At 53.5% G+C, this 18,500-nt stretch overlaps 1 protein-coding gene across 1 annotated transcript in view; it reads right to left on the bottom strand.

Moving 5' to 3' along the window:
* Window positions 1–18,500, bottom strand: part of HECTD4 (HECT domain containing E3 ubiquitin protein ligase 4) — a 197,294-nt gene that overhangs the window by 6,596 nt on the left and 172,198 nt on the right. Inside the window, 12 exon segments of the mRNA XM_012663419.1 lie at window positions 201–304; window positions 1,769–1,924; window positions 2,632–2,751; window positions 3,375–3,521; window positions 4,570–4,760; window positions 7,191–7,314; window positions 8,043–8,149; window positions 9,818–9,969; window positions 10,061–10,284; window positions 12,725–12,932; window positions 13,852–15,158; window positions 18,038–18,217. Coding sequence (XP_012518873.1) covers window positions 201–304; window positions 1,769–1,924; window positions 2,632–2,751; window positions 3,375–3,521; window positions 4,570–4,760; window positions 7,191–7,314; window positions 8,043–8,149; window positions 9,818–9,969; window positions 10,061–10,284; window positions 12,725–12,932; window positions 13,852–15,158; window positions 18,038–18,217 — 3,020 coding nt within the window.

The raw sequence follows: 18,500 nt of genomic DNA on the forward strand, positions 1-18,500 counted from the left end.
GAACATGTGTCCCAGGCTAGCACACTGCGTGGCAGGCAGGAGAGAAGCCACTGCGAGGACCTGAGCCTGTCCCAGAGCTCACCCCGCCAGCGCGGCAAGGACCTGCCCGCCCAGACCAGGAAGGTTTCAGAAAAGGTGTGGAGCCGACGAGGACTGGGGTCCCCGGCCACTGCCCCTCAGCTGCCGGGGCTCGGCCCTACCTTGTTCTTATTGACAGCCGAGCTGGGGCACAGCAGGAGGAGCGACAGCGAGGAGCTCTGCAGTTCTTTGCACACCTGCCACAGGAAGTGGCGGAAAGAGCCGCCTGCGGGACAGATGGAGACGTGTCAGCACTGGGGACCGTCCCCGGGGGGAGGTACTAGAGAGCAACACCCCCTCCCTGAGGACTGGGAGACCTGAGGTCAAATCCTGCTCTGCCACTTACTAGCTGGGCAACGGCAGAGACATCACCTGATACAGGGGACCCCGGAGCCAGGCCGAGGAGAGCAGTCGCACCTACCGCGCTGGCTTGTTGCAAGGATTAAATGAGATCACATGCGTGTCCCTCATGGGAGCACCTCACGGCTGTGAGCCTGCTCTGCGTTGGGGGCCTGTCTGGTCCACGTCCGTCTCCTCGGGCCAGGCTGAGGGCAGGGCCACCTGTTTCACTCAGCGCTGCCGCCCCACCGCCCAGTGCTCGTGTTGGCTCAGCGAATGCTCAGATGAGTGCGTGGATGCCCCTACTTCCGTTATTCGAAACGGGCTTGTGGTTTTCTTGAAAAACTCCGCTGTGGCTGGGCCTCCCCTGGCCTTCCCTGTGTGTTCCCGTCCGTGCCCTGAGGTCAGGGAGCTCTGAGGACAGCTGTGCCTGCCCCTGCTTGGTGAGAGCCACGCAGAGGCCCAGCTTGGGGGGCAGGTGGCAGGGCCTGGCCCCACCTCTGCTTCCCAGGAGAAGCAGGCGAGTCCCGACTGCTGGCGCCTGAAGGCCAGGGGCCTGGCTTTGGAACCCAGGCTGCTGTTGACCTCGGAGAAGCTACTCAACTCTGGTGGGAAGCTTCAGTGCTATGAGGAACGTGAGGTGTTGGGGGTGGGCCTGGCACATTCTGAGCTCTCAGTGAACCAGAGCCATCTGGGAGGCCTGGGGGGTCTGCCCAGAGGATGGCAGTGCCCATCTGGTAGGCTGCTGCTGGCCACAGGTTCCCTTGGGGGAAGACCAGGGAAATGGGGGGCAGAGCTGACGCTTCCTCCTGCACCGACAGCCCTTCTCTCCCAGTGCACCCCGCAGGGAGGAACTGGGTTTCTTCTTCATTCACAGTGGGAGGCATTTCCTGAATGTCTGGGGCTAAACATGTTGCAGAGTGCAACACCAGGGCCATTTTAATCAAGGGCGCCCGAGGGCCCTGCCTCTCAAGGGACACACACGAGCTTTCAGCCCAACCAACCCCTCACCCAGGACTCTGTGGGAAGAAAGCCAGTTGGCACCGAGGGCGCCTCTGCCAGGCCCACCCAGCACGTGCGACACCGCGGCGAGCAGAGGCCCCAGGCCTGGGAGGGACTGGCTGAGGTCCCAGACCAGCGCAGGCCCCAGTTCCCACAGGGGCCGGCCTGGAGGTGCTGGTCCTGGTCACTCTGGGTGCAGATCTGGCTTCTGCAGAGCAGGGTGATGAGGATGTGCCTCTCGCTCTAGAAACTGGAAGTGATCTTGGGCAGCTTAGTCTCGAAATAAGCCCGGGAAGTTTTCTATTCTAAACAGCCTGCTCCCCGGGGAGCTGGCGGGGCTGCCACTTACTGGTGCCGTGGACCTCTTCCCCAGTGAAGCGGATGTTGAAGGCATACGTGGGGTCACCACCACTAGCTAGCTTGACGCAGAGCTGAGATGAGGGCACCGAGGCCAGCTGCCTGGCTGCCTGGCAGAAGTAGGAGTTTTCAGAAGCTCTGATTTCCCCTGGAAAGCGAGAGAGGAGCTGCTCACATCCTCCCTGCGGCCGCCCTCTGCCCTTCCCTGCAAGGCAGAGCCCGGGCCTGGCTGGCTCTGACCCCTCCCCGCCCCCTCGTTCGGCCCCCTGTGCCTTCTCTCTGCTCTTGGAACATCTTCAAACCTTTTGTGCTTAGCACATGTGGTTCCCTCTGCCTGGAACCCGCCTCCCCTGGTCTCTAAGTGATTGGCCCCTTCTCATCTTCTAGAGGGTTCCATTTGCCTCCTTGGGGAGGTCCTTTCCCCACCTTCCCACCCTGGTTCCTCTCTTATTTCCTCCTGCTTGTGTCCGTCGCGTTTGTCCGTTTATGTGCTATGGCAGAGACTCCTGATTGCCTCCCCAACATCCATTTTCCTTCTCGTGATGCCAGAACGCCTAATTTTTGGCAAGCACATGGCCAATCAGAAAGAAGTCTACATTCCCCCCACGTGCAGCTGAGTGTGGCTGAGGCCTCGTGGAGGAAAGGCCTGACTCCACGGAGAGCCAAGCTCCCTCCTCCTGCTGCCCAGGGCGCAGAGCTCCTGCCACACACAGGGACGCCAGGCAGACTGACCCAGGAACTGCCGTACCAGCCCCAGACTTCCTTCTTATAGAGGCTTCTTTTAAGTTCAAGAAATCTGCTAGTTCGTTTAGGCTCTGCTGTTTTGCACTTGTTGGCCTCTATAGCCAACCCCACCTCCCACAATCTCCAGTGGGTCCAAGGTGATCTCGGGGGCCGCGTGGTCCGCTGTCCTCTGCACAGTGGCGTTCAGCACTCGATTCATCACCGTCACCTTCGTGTCATAGAAGATCAGCCCTGAGGAATGTGGGGGAGAGGCTGGATGGGCTGCCTCCCTTCCTTCCCCGTCTCCCTGGGGCCCCTGCCGCCCCATCGGGGTCTTCTCCAGACACCCTGCAGGCCCCGGGAGGGGCACTCGATGTCCTGCTGCTGGCGGTGGCCGGCCCTGGCTCTGTGTAGGGCAGTCTGTTAGCATCGGGCCACATGCTAAGTGCATTCACCCTCTGTCACGCCCAGGAACACCAGCTTGCAGGACACCACAAACAAGCGAGAGTTGCAAAACAGAATACAGAAAATGATACCTATTATTAATTTAAAAAAAAAGAAAAGAAAAAGAAAAAAAACCCTTTGTGTGTGTGTGTGTGTGTGTGTGTACGTCTATTTGTATGTGGACAGGAAAGTCTGGAATGACAGATTCTCATCTGTTAACAATGGTCACCTCTGGGAGGAAGGAATATGGGGGCCAGACGACGAGACAGAGCTTCGACTTTATATGTTTCTAAGTAACTTGAAACTTTAAAAATAAGTTGACTTTTTTCACAGCATAGGTTATTTTTATAGTTAGTTTCCCTTGGGTGGGCCCACCGCTGGATGCAAGGCCGTGATGGCCGGAGGACCCCGCCCGTGGCCCTGGCACTGACCTTTGGCCTCCTTCAGCAGGGCGGCGATGCCGTGGGTGTACATGGGAGTCTGGCGCAGCTCCACCAGGGGCAGGAAGAAGGTCTCCAGCGTGGTGTTGAGGGACTGCAGCAGGGCGAAGCGCAGGCGCAGGCTCTCGATGGGCACGTCTGCAGAGCACGAGGGTGTCAGGCTGAGATGCTCGGTTTGCAGACACGCCCAGGCGGTCCCTGTCACCGGCGAGGGCCACCTGGAGTGGGACCAGGAGGCTCCCCACACTGGATTTTACACCAGGGACCCTGGGGATAGCCCGTGAGTGAGCGGCCCCCTGTGCCTGAGCCTGTGCCAGGCAGAGGCAAAGTGGGCAGCCCTGGGCCAGCCAGACGCGAGGTGCTGGCTTTTAAGGAAGTCGAGGCCTCCAGCCTTCCTTTGGGCCATGCCAGGGCTGCTGCACACTGTATTATTTTTTTAATTCTTGATTTTGAAATAATCATAGACTATAGCAGTCGCAAAAATAACACAAAGTCCTGCCTACTTTGCACCCAGCTCTCCCTAGTGGTGAGGTCATGTATCAAAACCACTGGCACACTGTCTTTTAGCGTTCAGCCCCAAATCTGTCTCCTCTCCCACGGGAGAGACGAAGTCAGGGCCAAATCCTTGCCCACCTTCACCTCCTGGGCATCCAGACGAGAGCAGGGCTCTGCGCCTGTGCAGATGAGGCGCGTGGCTGAGCAAAGCTTGTGCTATGTGTGGGTGCAGGGCCCTGCCACCGTGTTGTAGTGGGGCTTACTACCCAAGGGACATCTGGGAATTAACGGCTTATTTTCTGTGTGCCTTCCTGGCTGTAATAAAAAGCACACATCCCCCTGTCAGGAAAGCTAATGCCTCCACGTCCGTTATCAGACTACCTGACGTTCCTCACACCCCACGGCAGCCCGGCCTCAGAGGGGCCTCCAGCCCCTGTGTGTCTGTGTCTGTGGCCTGGCTTTGTTGTAACGAGCATCCAAAAAAGCCTCAGGCTGGTCTGGCTGCGGTCGGGCCCCTTGTCTGCTCTCCTTCCATTTCTGCAGCGCCCTCTGCTGCACGCCTGGCTCCTGACAGCTGTTTATATTTCTGCAGTGGATGTGTAAATGGCATCTAGCCCTTGTGAACACTCTCTGTCATGGGGCTTGCCCCGACTGGGCATCAGGGGAGGGGACAGCCCCGGGGGCCACATACTCAAGAGACAGGCCACTCTGGGGTCAGCTGCATCGGCCGGGTCCAGATACACCTCGTGGGGATGGAGCCGCGCGGGCGTGATGGCCAGGTGGCGGCACAGCCGATTGATGTACTGCACGAGCGCCACGTCCATCTCCAGGGTCCACTTCCGCGAGGCCTTCTGTGCGTGTCGGACGTCGATGCAAGCACACCTGGGGACGGGGAGGAGAGCACAGTGGGGTGTGTCTGTTGGGGTGACTGCTGGATTCCCCTTACAGAGGTGCTTGGACAGCTCCTGGGGGGACAGGGTTGGGGGAGGTCTTTCAAAGGAAGCCAGCCCCGGGCGCTGCAGGGAGTGCGAATGGTGCGTCCACCCTGTGCACGGCCAGTCGAGTGTTAGGGTGCAGGAGGGGCTCTGGAGTCCTGGGGTGAAATCTAGGCTACGTATAGCAACCCAGGCAAAAACGCGTCCACTTTCTGAGCCTCGGTTTCTCTACCCAGAAAACAGAGCTCATAACAGCACTAGCCTCATGTGTTGTCACAAGAATTCAATGGGAAGGTGGCTGCGAAGCACACTGCACGGTGCCTGGCACATTCCAAGTGCACAGTGTCAGCTGCTGGTGTCACTGATGTCATTACCCTTTTCCCAGCAATCCCATTCCAGGATTCACCTGCGGAGCTCTTGGAACGGGCAGGCCAAGGTGTGCTTGCGAGGGCCTTGCTGCGGGGCTGCGTCATTACAGCAACATCGGACACAACCCAAGTGTCCGTCGCCAGGAATTAGCTGAATAGATTACACTACACCTAAGAATGGAACACTAGATGGCCACGGAAATGACCACGTGGAATAATGTGGAAAAACGAAAAAAGCGACCGCAGAGCAGTTTGTCTGGCTGGATCCCACTGTGACAGGACTGAAAAAAATCTACCTCCAGAAAAATGCCGGCAGAGATGTTCACTGAGCATTACCCAGCAATGCTCTACGGGCACTGAACACCACCAGGACGTCGCTTCTGTGTGTGTGTACACGGCGTGGGGCTCTCAGCAAGCATGCGCGTCCTTACTCCGCAAACGTCACGCTATTCGCCCAAGAAAGGCAGGTGGCAGGCACCCGGCAGGGTGTTTAGTTCCAGAGCCTGTGGCCCCTCAAGTGGGCACAGCAGGTGCATCACCCCAGAGGGGCTGTCTCAGGGAGGTGGGAGGAGGCGGCATCAGGTCTCGCTACAGGCCACCTCTGTCCCACCCACGGCATGCTCAGAGAGAGACCTGAGCCTCCTTCAGGACGGGATCCCCGTCTGCCTGGAGGTCCCCTCGCCGCTGTCTAGGCTGCTGACCTCCACTCAGAGAAGTCCGCAGTGAGGACGGAGGATGTGTTAGGGCATCGCCAAGGCCCCACAGGGCCCCTGCGAACAAGCCCTTTTAGCTATTACAAAGGTGTTGCTTCGGATTCAGTTTGTAGCCCAATTTGTTCCTTTTCCACTTAGAATACAGTTTCTAGTCCAAAATAAGAGATTCAAAAATCTACCTATTGGGTACAATGTACACCATTCTGGTGACAGGTACACTGAAAGCTCTGACTGCAGCATGATACGATTCATCCATGTAACAAAAAACACTTATACCCTCTGAACCCATTAAAAAAAAAAAAAATCAATCAAAACCCACAAAATAGGTAATTTTACTTTTCAACAAAACCCTCAAAGTCATCCCTGTTAGTGATTTCTAAAACCAGTTCAGAAACTTGTGCCTGCCACCACGGGGCCAAGACCCAGTCAGGGGTTGACTCTGAGCCTTTACTGAACATACCAAATGCTGGCGCCAAGCAGTACATCATTTCTCCATTCAGAAAATGGATTTTTAAACGGCGCCGTTTTGGGTGAGGCCAGGTCCCTGTTGCCATGGGCAAGGCTGAGAGGGAGGGCAGGGTGACTTCTTTTGTCTTAAACATCTTGCCTGCTTGGGATTCACTTACAGTTACAAAGGGGAAGCCAGATCTGGCCCTGGAGACCCAGTGAGCTGTGCCCCTGCTGTGCCCCTGCCTGGGAGGGACAGAGCGATGAGACGTGGGAAAGCGTGATTCTGAGGAAAAGGTTCTTTGGAGTAAGAAATCGCCCGCTATGGACTGAACTGTGTTCCCCAAATTCCTGCGTCGAAGCCCTAACCCCCATGCGACTGTGTTTGCAGATGGGGCCTTTAAAGAGGTGATTAAGGCTAAACGAGGTCATATGTGTGGCCCTAATCTGATAGGACAGGTGACCTTATAAAAAGGGGCGATTGAGACACAGACACACAGACCGAGAGGCAGCCATGTGAGGGAACAGCGAGAAGGTGGCATCTGTGAGCCAGGCAGAGAGGCCTCAGGAGAAACCAACCCTGCTGACACCTGGATTTTGGACTTCCAGCCTCTGGAACTGAGAGAAGATAAATCCCGGTTGTTTCGGCGCCGGGCCTGGGGTACAGCCCCAGCGGACTGTACGGTCCCCAAGTCAAGCGTTTGAGGAAGAAAGCAGGGTTTGTTTACAAATGGGTTAGAAACCCACTTAATTAAGAACAATTAGGAAATAACTCAGAAAGCATTGTAAACCAGGGGCTGGACACAATCTCTACACAGGTATCCAGCGGGCCGGGGGCAGCCTGCTTACCTCTCAAAATGAAGATCGTAACCACAGGACAGAATCGCCCTCCAGACGCTGCGGATGTCTTGCTTGGCTCGGTCAATAACGAATTTGTGAAATCCTTCCAAGGTCAGGTATTTCTCCTCAGGGACTGACGGAAAGCGTTCAGAGTGTTAGGAATGTGGTAAGAACCGCGCACGACTCCGGCCTCTCTGCACGCTCCGGACACGCCCTCTCTCGCGGCCGCCTCCTCCAACCCCCAACTCCAGGGCCTGTCCTTTCGCTTCTCCACCCACTGCTGACGGGACACGCGGAACCCCACGTGACCAGGTCTCCCAGGCTCAGCCCCACCTCGGCAGGCTGCTCATCACACAGTGCGGTGGCTGCCCCACATCCCTTCTTTCCACGAGTCTCTGAAACATCCCCGACTGACAGCAACTGTCTGGCCAGGAGATTGGCTTTCTCCAACTTCGCTTATGTTCTGCTGCCCGGAGCAGACGCCTAGCTTTAGGCGAGTGCCTTCTAAAAGAAAATTTCCAAGCAGATCCCCAAATCTCTACTTTGCAGTCACAATCATCTGTTCTTCGTCTTGGGTGTGTGGTGTTTCTGGAACTGCCATTTTTACCTCCTTAGGTTCACAGTCCTCAAAGATGGCATCCCAGGGCAGTTAAGTGGCATTGACCAGGGATATTTCGCAGCATCTTTGGAAAATGCCGCCCTGCCTAAACTAAAACCCCAGGGAGCTCAAGGCCATCCCGGTGGGACAACAGCCAGTCCGGAAAAGCAAAGAGGCCTGTCCCCCGCTGCAGCCTGCCCTGCCCTGTCTCCAGGACAGAAGCAGTTCCCCAAGCCCACACCAGGCCCGAGCTGTTCATTCACCTTCTTGCTTTTTGGTGGGTGACTTCTCTGGGTCCTTTTCATCTGGTTTGCTCTTTTCTGGTGACTTTGGCTTCACAGTTGGCTTCTTTTCACTTAAGGCAGTCCTGCTGTAGAACAGAGCATTGCGATTAGAATGCCACACGTCCACACGTCCCCCCGACAGAGGAAACACAGAACCTCACGCGGGCGTTAGTCCGTGGCTATGGTGCAGACATGGCTGGGCTCAAGATCACCTTTGTTCTGAGAAAAGTTTACCAAGCAAATTACAAGGACAAATTGATGCCTTACGATGTGAAAAATCTTACAGATACTCTTTTCAGACATTCTTTCTACGTACTTTATAGCCACACCATCCAACAGGTTGGCCGCAAGTCCAGTGTAGCTCCTTAAGGTTAAATAAAGTTAAATGAAATCACAAATTCAGTTCCTTGTTCGCACCTGCCACATTTCCGGTGCTCTGTGGCCAGATGTGGCTACTGGCCATGGTACCGAACAGCTCAGAGAAACAGCACCGATTTCCATCATCACAGAAAGTTCTATTGGACAGTGCTGATTTAGAAACACCATTTCTATATAATAAATTAATAAAAAGTCATGTTATTTTTCTAGCCATTTAAACAATTTCTCTAGAGACTCCTGCTGGGACTACTTTGCTATCAAAGTTTCTATCGCAACTACTTGAGAGTCCAAAACCTATATCTACAGAAAATTCTTTTAGGTATATGTGCATATCCACCCATGGAATATTACATAGCCATTTAAAAGAAAGGAATGGGGAAGTTTTTTGTATTCATCTGAAATGATCTCCAACTTGTTTATTTTTTTGAGACAGAGTCTCACTCTGTTGCCCGGGCTAGAGTGCCGTGGTGTCAGCCTAGCTCACAGCAACCTCAAACTCCTGGGCTCAAGCGATCCTCCTGCCTCAGCCTCCCGAGTAGCTGGGACTACAGGCGGTTGTCACCACACCTGGCTAATTTTTCTATTTTTAGTAGAGACAGGGTCTCGCTCTTGCTCGGGCTGGTCTCGAACTCCTGAGCTCAAGTGATCCTCCCACCTCAGACTCCCAGAGTGCTAGGATTACAGGCATGAGCCACTGTGCCCGGCCTCATTTCCAAGTTTAGTATGAGATAGAAAAGGCAAGGTATTGACATCGTCTACAGTCTGCAGCATTTGCGTATGTCTATACTTGCTTGTGTATTCAAAGTTCTGGAAGGCTACAGAAGCAACCTTGGCAGCAAGAGGAACTTCAAGGCTTAAGGATGGAGGGAAAAGGAAGTAGCTTTCCACTGCATATGCTTTTGAATCTTGTACCATTTTAGTCATTCAAGATTTAAGAAAATAACATATATACATAAATAAAAGGTTGTGTACTTAAATATTAAAAGTAGTTGTTATGCTTGGGGTAATTTAATTTTTTTCCATTAGGCACGTATACATTTTCTAATCTTCCCACAATAATTATGCATTATTTGTGTGGTTAAAAGCAGCAGGATTTTTAAAAAAATGTGTACATTTTAGGTATTGCTAGAGATGGGGTCTTGTTACGTTTGCCCAGGCTGGCCTCGAACCCCCAGGCTCAAGCGATCCTGCCGCCCTGGCCTCCTGAGTAGCTGGAATTGTAAGCACATGCAACTGCAGCCAGCTAAGCAGTTTCTTAATTCAGACTAGCCTGCTTTCCAGCCTGCATGGTCCAGATGTTGCTGCGCTTATGGATGAAATGACACAGTCAGTGGCCACCCTCGGGCCCCGTCTCCCCCAGCCCGCCGGGCGCGCACCTGACGCTGTTGAGCACGGCCTTGTCCTTGGCGGGCGGCTTGGTGATGGGCCGCTTGGTGCTCACCACCTTCACCGGGTGCTGCTCCTTCCCGGCTTTGCTGTACTTGCTCTTGTCGAACTTGGGCTTGGGCACGCCGTATTTCCTCAGGATCTGCAGAGCGCACAGGCGGGGACGGGTTCTCAGGCCCAACCTACAGGGCACCCAAGGCCCGGCGCAGGCGTGGAGGGGACAGGGCAGCTACCTGGGTGAGCTGGTCCTCCAGCACCTTTTTTGGAGGCCGGACGTTGGTGAAGAAGAGCTGGAGAAGGTTGCCAGGGGTCTGGGAGTTGATCTGCTCTTTGCTGAGATAAATGTCAGAGACTCGGATGGGCTTCGCTGGTGTCAGGCTCAGCGTCTGCTCCGAATGGGCACAGCTCTTAAATATTTCCGTCAGAACCTCTCTGGCCCCGGGCACCAGCTTCTCGCCTGTTCCGGACGGAGGGAGGGCAAAACAACGCTGCCGTGAACACACTAGGGCAGGATGAGCCCTGCAAGCGTTTGATTTATTTTTTATAAACCCTTTATTTGTGAAAGGGGGCCAAGGACACCTAGTGGAGATGGTGAGCTGCCCGCCAAAGCCTGGCCTCCCCTCCTCCGGCACGCGCCTCGGGCACAGGTCAGCCCTCCTTGCTGTAAGGTGCGGCCCTGTGAGTGCGCTCTCCCTGGGGACGTGGCCGCATGGGGGCCGGGGCGTTCTCTGCATTTGCCCCTCCACTGGCTGCCTGGAGAGGGCGGGCCAGGGATGGCGCACTCGGCTTGGCCTGGACCCCCGCGTCTGCAGGACATAAACCCCCACCAGCTGGAGCCGCAGCTCTCTAGGGTCTATTTGTTTCAGCAGCTTGGCCTATCTTAACCTCAATAACATGTACGCGAAGGCCAAGGCCAAAGGAACAGAAGGACAGAGGCCAGCAGAGTACAGGTGTTAAACTAGTTACTGCATTATTAGGAAACATGTTTCAAAAGTGGTACAATGAACAGGTGCAAAAAGAAAATTTTATAAGATACAAGTGCCCACGGGCACCAGAGAAAATACGTATCATTTCTGTCCCCAAACAAGCACTCCAGAAGGCACTCTCGCAAACCCATTTGCACGCTCCTTGGGCTGAGGGCACACAGCCAGCTCATGGCTGCCTTCTCCCGCCTACCCGTTCCCCCATCCCCGCCGCCCAGGGCAGGCCCAGCTGGCTGCAGAGGGGCTGCAGGTGCGTGGAACGGGAGGGCTGAGCCCTAAGAGCTGACTCAGCAGAGCCCCAACTTCACGGAATGTCACGTGCAGATTCCTGTGGCATCATGAGGCAAACATGTATGTCACCTAAAGACCGACACCTTATGCGGAAGGCTTGACTGTAATAGAATCAAACTAAATTCAGATTCCAAGTGTGAAAAGACCAGGAGAGCAACAATCATGGCAGAGGCTTCCTGTAAAGTAGATGCCACACGCCTCAGGGGCAGCTGAGAGCTGAGGGGGCAAAATACATACTGACAGGGCACAGGGCGGGGATGAGGGAGGAGCCACCAAGGCCTTCCCTCAGACCAGGCAAGATTTAAGGCGACACCAAAAATTTCAGTCATTAAGTAATATTTTAATGCAATATTTTAAAAAGTCAAATTTAATGCCACAAAAAAAAGAAAAAAAACTTCTGATGAACAAAATACTATCAGTGCTGAGACAAGCCACACCAGAGCCTGAGGCAGGATAAAGATCAGTGCTTTTCTTCTGTCTTTATTTAGAATTTTAACACTTTGCTAATTATGGGTGTTCTGCATTAACTTTGACTTTTTAAAATCCTGCATTAAAATATTATTTATCAAGTTTTTTGGAACCCCACTGAATTCTGTGCCCAAGACCTCACTCACCTTACCCTGATCCCAGCTCTGAGGGAGAATCTCCACATTTCGTGATTGGGGGTGATGATTTGAAACAGCAAACCCCCTACTGTTACATTTTTGTATTGGAAAACACAAAACAACTTAATAACTCCATTATAAAATTTCAAGCAATATTAAAGATTTAGAAAAAGTGACATGGTTAGAAATTCTGAGAAACATTGATACAAAATAAAAACAATGACACAAAGAACTGTTGTTAATGATAAAAAGAAAAGAGAAAAATTCCTTCTGTTTCCAAAGTGAAGCTTGGGGTGAGCCGTTGGCCCCGGAGCCTTTTGCTAGACTCAGCTCAGTGGGGGCGTCATCAGAGCCCTGGGTCCTGGACAAACACTTGGTATTGTATGAAAGCAGACAGGGTACACCCCACAAAAAAGCCCCAAGGATGACAAGAAGGATGGAAAATAGGACTTTTGTGAAAAAAGAGCTAGAACAGTTTCTTCCCCAAGAACAGTATAAAAGGGTGAGGCATTAGCTGTCCTCAAGCATGTGACCAAATAATTACCAGCAATGTACTTGGTACATTCTAGCTACACAGGACAGAACAAAATAAATGCCCTTGAACTTGAACAAGGGGAAGCCTGACTAGACACCCACAAAAAGACTTGAATGCAGCCCACAGCTGAGCCTGCAGCAGGCCGTGCAAAGCCACTCCTGGGGGTCTCCAGCTGGAGCACAGCAGGCCTGCGGCAGGGGCTGCACTGACGACCCGTAGCTGGGAGAGGGTCCAGAATGTTCTCACTACATCATACGAAGATGCACTGTCTGCAAATAATGAGCCTCTTGTCCCACTGCCCCAACACCCCCTGAATCATTTTCAAAATCTTTAACTCCAAGAATGGCCGCCAAGTTCCTCTTTAATGCTAGATGTTAAAAAGAGGGCAAATTGGGAGAAGGGAAGGATTTCACTCACTTTTTTCTGTGAGTCTAAAACTGCTCCAAAAAAGTCTATATATTAGAAAGCAAATCTATAACCCACCTTTAATTGACTTATCATTGAAATAATCTTCTAGCCCCGGGCTCCCTTGAGTGTCAAACAAACTCTGATTTACTACAGAGACGGTCAGAATCTCTTCCGTTGACATTTCCATCAGTTCGTCTTCACCGTCCAAACTTGACAGACCAATCAAATCGTTATTATTAAATAAACTGGCTCGAATTTTCTCAATTTTGGCTCGGGATCTGATCTGTGTGAACAAAGACAAGGGTCAGGATTGAGTAGAGCGATCAGTCGTTCACATGAATGAACTTTTCCCTTCCCACCCTTCCGCCCGAAACCCTCTGCCCCTCTTGAAGCTGTGAGGGCACGTTCCCCCTCGTGCCAACAATAGTGATTTTTAGGGGAGCAACTCACTGGGAATCTCTGTCACTAAACCTGCCCAGGTCTGTGGCTTTACTCTGATGCCCAGGGAGTAAAGTCATGCCTGGCTGTGAAGTCCGGGAGGAGGAGGCTGATGTATTAAAAGAAGTGATTCTAGAAAAGAAACTGACCACTTGACCCTTGAACTCTCCTGTGAGAGAAAAGCAATGCAAGTTCTTTGCCCGGCACTTTCTCTACGCAGCCAACAAGGGGGAGGAGAGTCTGGACTTTTGAGCCTAGGTTCCGTCATGCAAAGGTTCAGGAAGACACCGGATTTCTAAACAAGGAGGCGCGAGACACACACGGGGTCTTGAAGCAGAACTATGACACGGCAGCACGCTCGCCCTCTGAAACTCTGAGTCACCCGGAACAAACCGGCGTTTTTGTTCTGTTCAGTGAAGTCCCTCCTGCCAACAGCAATACCGAAAACCCCCCAAGGCCACTCCAGAATACACGGATGGGGCCGTGAGTTGGGACGCACTTGGGGAAGCCCGCCCATGAAGGGACGGTCAGCTCCGAGCCCCGCGCCGCCACTCGCAGCAGTGACTGCACTGACTTCACGACACCGGGCTTGACGCCGCTCTCGGGAGGGCGGGGTTATAGATTTGCTCTTCCCAAGGGCTGCCCTGGGAAGCCCCCAAGTGCTCCTGCGTTACCTATTAGGAAATAGCTCTGAAAGGTTTAAAGAGGTTGGAAGATTCAAATTGGTCACGATTTAGTGGCTGTCAGGGCTCGAGAGCTGTTACCTCCACGACTGCAAAGCCTTTGATGGGGCGCGCTGCCAGGGGCTGGCTGTCCAGGGATGTGACCGTGTACATGGAGCCCATGTCCGAAGCCGAGGCCGTCTCTGCGTTGTCCAGGGGCTCCCCCAGGCTGCCGAGGCTGCCCAGGCTGCCGGTGCTACACAGGGAGATGTCCAGGCTCTCCTGGCTGGACACCACGTGGGGCTCCAACAAGCCGGGAGGGATGGGCAGCTCGAGGCCTGAGGGCAGCGGGTCCACGGAGAGGTCGCTGACGGTCTGCGAGATGCCCTGGGAGCTGCAGATGGAGGCCTGGCTGGTGGAGGCAGATGCGCTGACGCTCATGGCGGGCGTCAGGCTGCTGGACGTGCTCACCTCCAGGCTGTCGGTGCCGGGGAAGCCCAGGGTCTTCTCCAGCTCGGCCTTCCCGTCACTGCCCTCGGCCTTGTCTTTGGGCTTCCTGGGGTCTTCCTCCTGCAGCGGAATGTAGATCTCATCTTTGAAGACCCCGCCGTGGGCATTGCAGGCCTTGCGGATGGCGCCTCTGACGATGCCCTCGTCCAGGTGGGTGGGGATCCCCGAGATCACCAGCAAGCGGCTGTGGGCAGTGGGGCCCACCAGCGCCTGGCAGGCGTCGGCGATGGCGTCGCTCGTCACGCCCAGCCCCTGCGGGTCCTTCCTGGTGAGGTGCCGCAGGATGATGAGCAGGGTGAGTGCGCGATGGAACCACAGCATGTCCTCGGGCTTGCTGCCCCCGATGCTGAGCACGGCGGTGTCCGACTCCACCGTGCGCGGGGACTGGCGCTTGCCCGAGGAGGAGGCCTTTTCCCGCTTCATCTTGACTTTTTTCCTCTTGGACAGGAGGCTGGGGCTCTGCGGGGTCTGTCCTGGGGAGGACGAGGAGGAGGAGGATGAGTCACTGAGGTTGGGGGCGGTCGTTGAGGTCACCCCGCTGGCTGTGACACTCATGTTGGTAGGCAGGGTCACTTCGGCCACCGCCAGGCACCCTTCCATGAGCGCGTGAAAGTACGTAGAGAACCTGCCCTGGTCGCTGGCTGCCGCTGCGCCGGAGCCCCCACAGGTGCCGCCCGAGACCCAGCTCTGGGTCTCCTCGTCGTACAGCTTGTGGAGCTCCGACTGCAGGGCCATCAGCATGGCCAGGCAGGGGTTCAGCTGCAGGGCGATGGAGGAGGACAGGCCGGCGGGATGCCGCCTCTGCTCCAGGGCGTGCACCGTGCGCAGGAGCTCCGCCAGGAGGTGGAAAACGAGCTCCTTCACGCAGGCCGCCATGTCCGTGGTCCACAGGAAGTTTCCTGAAGCAGATATAAAATAATAACAGCAATTATTTACACAGCGCTCACTACGCTACCGGCTCCGTTCTAAGCACTGTCATGGAGTCAACCCTGAAAATGACCCCACGCACAGTTGCTGCGTAATTCAACATCACAGATGAAGAAACAGAGGCTCAGAGCTGAAGCAGTGGCCCGAGGTTACCCGAGGGAGAGCCATGGCCTTGAGCGCCACGTCCCACGGCAAGGTGCCAGCCTGCTTCTGCAGCTCAGGCAAAACATGGTGTTTCCTGTCACGAAAGTGAGCTGGTGATGAGTCACCAGAACGTTCCCTAAGGCACAGATGCTCACTACCGGGGCACACGATCCAACTTTACCAAACAGCACAGAAACGCGGACAGCAACACCGTTCCTTTTTAACTCCCTTTAGTCCTGATCTTGCCGACCAAAATCCTTACTTTGGGGCTGGTATATTCTAAACAGAGAGTGGACCAGAGACCCAGAGCCTTTGACAAGGAACAGTATTTGGTTACAGTTTTGTAACAGCATCTATTTATTTTCCTTATATTTATTTTTATGGTTATCTTTTAGTTATGTCAAGGGATATTGATTTTCCATTTAGAGTAGCAATGTAAAGGTTTCCTTAAGAGTAAATTTAAGTTAAAAAAAAAAAAAAGAGAGAAAAATAACTGTAAAAAAAGCTATTAAATAAGTGCTGATAGCACAATTCATGGACGTGGCCAAAACGACACAAAGGTGGCATGAGTGACTGAAGTTCAGGAAACACTGTCTCGAAGCACACGATGGACCCCACGTTTGTGCCAAGGTCCCCTTCGTGGCAGATGTGTATCTTACATTCACACAGTCACGTGACCTGGCACCGAGTGCAAGCAGGGAGAGCTCGTGCTCTGTGAGAAGCCATCAGGGACCACGAACGTCTAAGGCCCTCACCGCTGAGCCAGCTGAGCCCTCGCCCTGCAAGGGGGTGACCTGTAGTCCATGGCACCCAGATGGGTTTAAGTACAGGGAAAAGGTACCTGGAAGGGGAGTCCTGAGGGCCAGCTCAGGCTGAATTACTAAGTGCAGCGTCTACAAATGAGGGGACTAAGCCTCTTGCTCTCAGGAGTGACGCTGTTTGAGAATTCTGGTCGGAAATAAGCTTGTGGTTGTCCTGGAACGTGGGTTCTCAAAGAGCCTTCAGAGAGAACAAGTGCCAATGCCCCCCTGTTCCCTGGGGTCCAGAGCCAGGCCCTGGGATGCTAGAACCGCTCCTGTCGCCTCCTTCCTCCTCCTTTCTTTACCACTTGACATTCACTTAAGAGGACGCCCTTGGAGCGAATTCTCCACCCAAACTGCACATGGTGGCCCACGAGCTGGGACTTGTTCCCTGACAGTGGTTCCCTGCTTACTTCTCCCCGCCACCCCGGGGGGTGTTTTAAATAATTTGACTTAGTTGCCACCAATTACAATTGGAAAATTCACATCAAAATCTGGATTCTTGGCTTTTCTCAAAATAAGAAATAACAGTTCTGGCAGGAGTGAGGCCATATTCCCATGTGGCTGTGAGTGCAGCGGGGGCTCACGGCCGTCCGACAGGGCACACACCCCCTGGGTCACCGAGGTCCCCCCGACTTTCCTCCTCTATTTCTCTCGTTTATGGGATCTGTTTGACCCCTGAGGGCATCTGAGTTTGCAACATTTTTTTCCCTCTGCCATTTTATTATGAAAACATTAAAAAATATAGAAAAGTTGAAGGAATTATACAGTAAATACCCATAAACCCACCACTTAGACTCTACCATTAATACGTTGCTGTATTTGCTGTATTACGCATCCGTTCATCCCTCTATCCCCTCATAAATCCACTTTAGTTTTTCATTATTCCAAAATGGTTTGCAGACAATGGTGTTTTATCCCTAAACATTTAAGCAGGCATATCGTCAATTAAATTTCCACATTTATTTGGAAGGCTGAGGCAGGAGGATTGATTGAGGCCAAGAGTTCAAGACCAGCCTGGGCAAGATAGTGAGACCCTCTCTCTACAAAGAATAAAAAAAATTAGCTGTGTGTAGTGGCGCACGCCTATAGTCCCAGCTACTCGGGAGGCTGAGGTGGGAAGATTGTCTGAGCCTAGGAGTACAAGATTGCAGTGAGCTATGATGACACCACACTCTAGCCTGGGCAACACAGATCCTATCTCTAAAAGAAAAAAAAAATTTTAAAAGAGTGCACTATTTAAATTTTTTTTTTGAGACTCCTGGGCTCAAGCCATCCTCCTGCCTCAGCCTCCCGTGTAGCTGGGACTACAGGCATGCACCACCATGCCCTGCTGAGTTTTCTATGTTTTTTGTAGAGATGGGGTCTCGTTGTGTTGCTCAGGCTGGTCTCCAACTCCTGGCCTCAATGCCTTGGTCTCCCAAAGTGCTAGGATTTACAGGCGTGAGCCACCACACCCAGCCTATTTAAAATTTTTTGAGGTAAATTTGCATATGGTAAAATGCACAATTTCATGAGTTTTGCAACCCTTTTTAACCTCTGAGGAGCTAGGCAGTCACGATGTTGGATTTTGCAACATTATTCACTTCCACACCACCCTTCGCCCACAGAGTTACAATAACGGCATATATTTATGTCTTAAAGTAAAGTATGATAATATTAATTTGATTTTCATGGTTAGTTGCTACCTCTCGAAATCATGAAAATAACCTGAAAAATCACAGATTTGGGCATCTAGGCTACACACCTTAAGATCTACTCCCCAAGCCCACTTCAAATGACAATGATCTGACAGGAGGCTGCAGCTGCCTGGGCCACCTGTGGCCACTCCCTCGGCCACCTAGCAAGCTCCTTCCTCAGGCACCATGACAGCTCCCCACCGCCATCCCGAGGGGAAGCCAGCTCACCTAGCAGCTCCACCACCTGCAGGAGGACAGACGTCGGGATGGTGTCAGGCTCATCTTCGGATTTCCCTTCGCCATCCTCTGATTTCCAGGACAGCAGCTGCTCTGCGAAAGCCATAGCCAGCGGGAACTCCAGGGGCAGAGAGTGTAACACCAGCACGGCTCCGGGAGGTGGAGACACCCCTGGAGGAAGCGCCCGAGAGGAAAGCCCGTGACTGGTCGCACTTGATCCAAATAAGCTCACCAGGACCGGGCAAGTGCACACGGAGAGACGGGGCCACAAAGCCACCCACACATCTGCTCCAGGTGGAGGAAATGCCACTCCCCGACCCTCCAGATAGCAGCTGCAGGGGCAGGAGGAGGAGGAGGAGGCCTCCTTCCAGGGAGTCTACTTACTGGGGTGGCAATGGGACAAAGGGCAGTAATGGGAACGGAGAAGGACAGACCCTCCCTGTTCAGTGAGATA

The sequence above is a fragment of the Propithecus coquereli genome, unplaced genomic scaffold, assembly GCF_000956105.1.
Source record: "Propithecus coquereli isolate 6110/MARCELLA unplaced genomic scaffold, Pcoq_1.0 Scaffold81, whole genome shotgun sequence".
Lineage (NCBI taxonomy): Eukaryota > Metazoa > Chordata > Mammalia > Primates > Indriidae > Propithecus > Propithecus coquereli.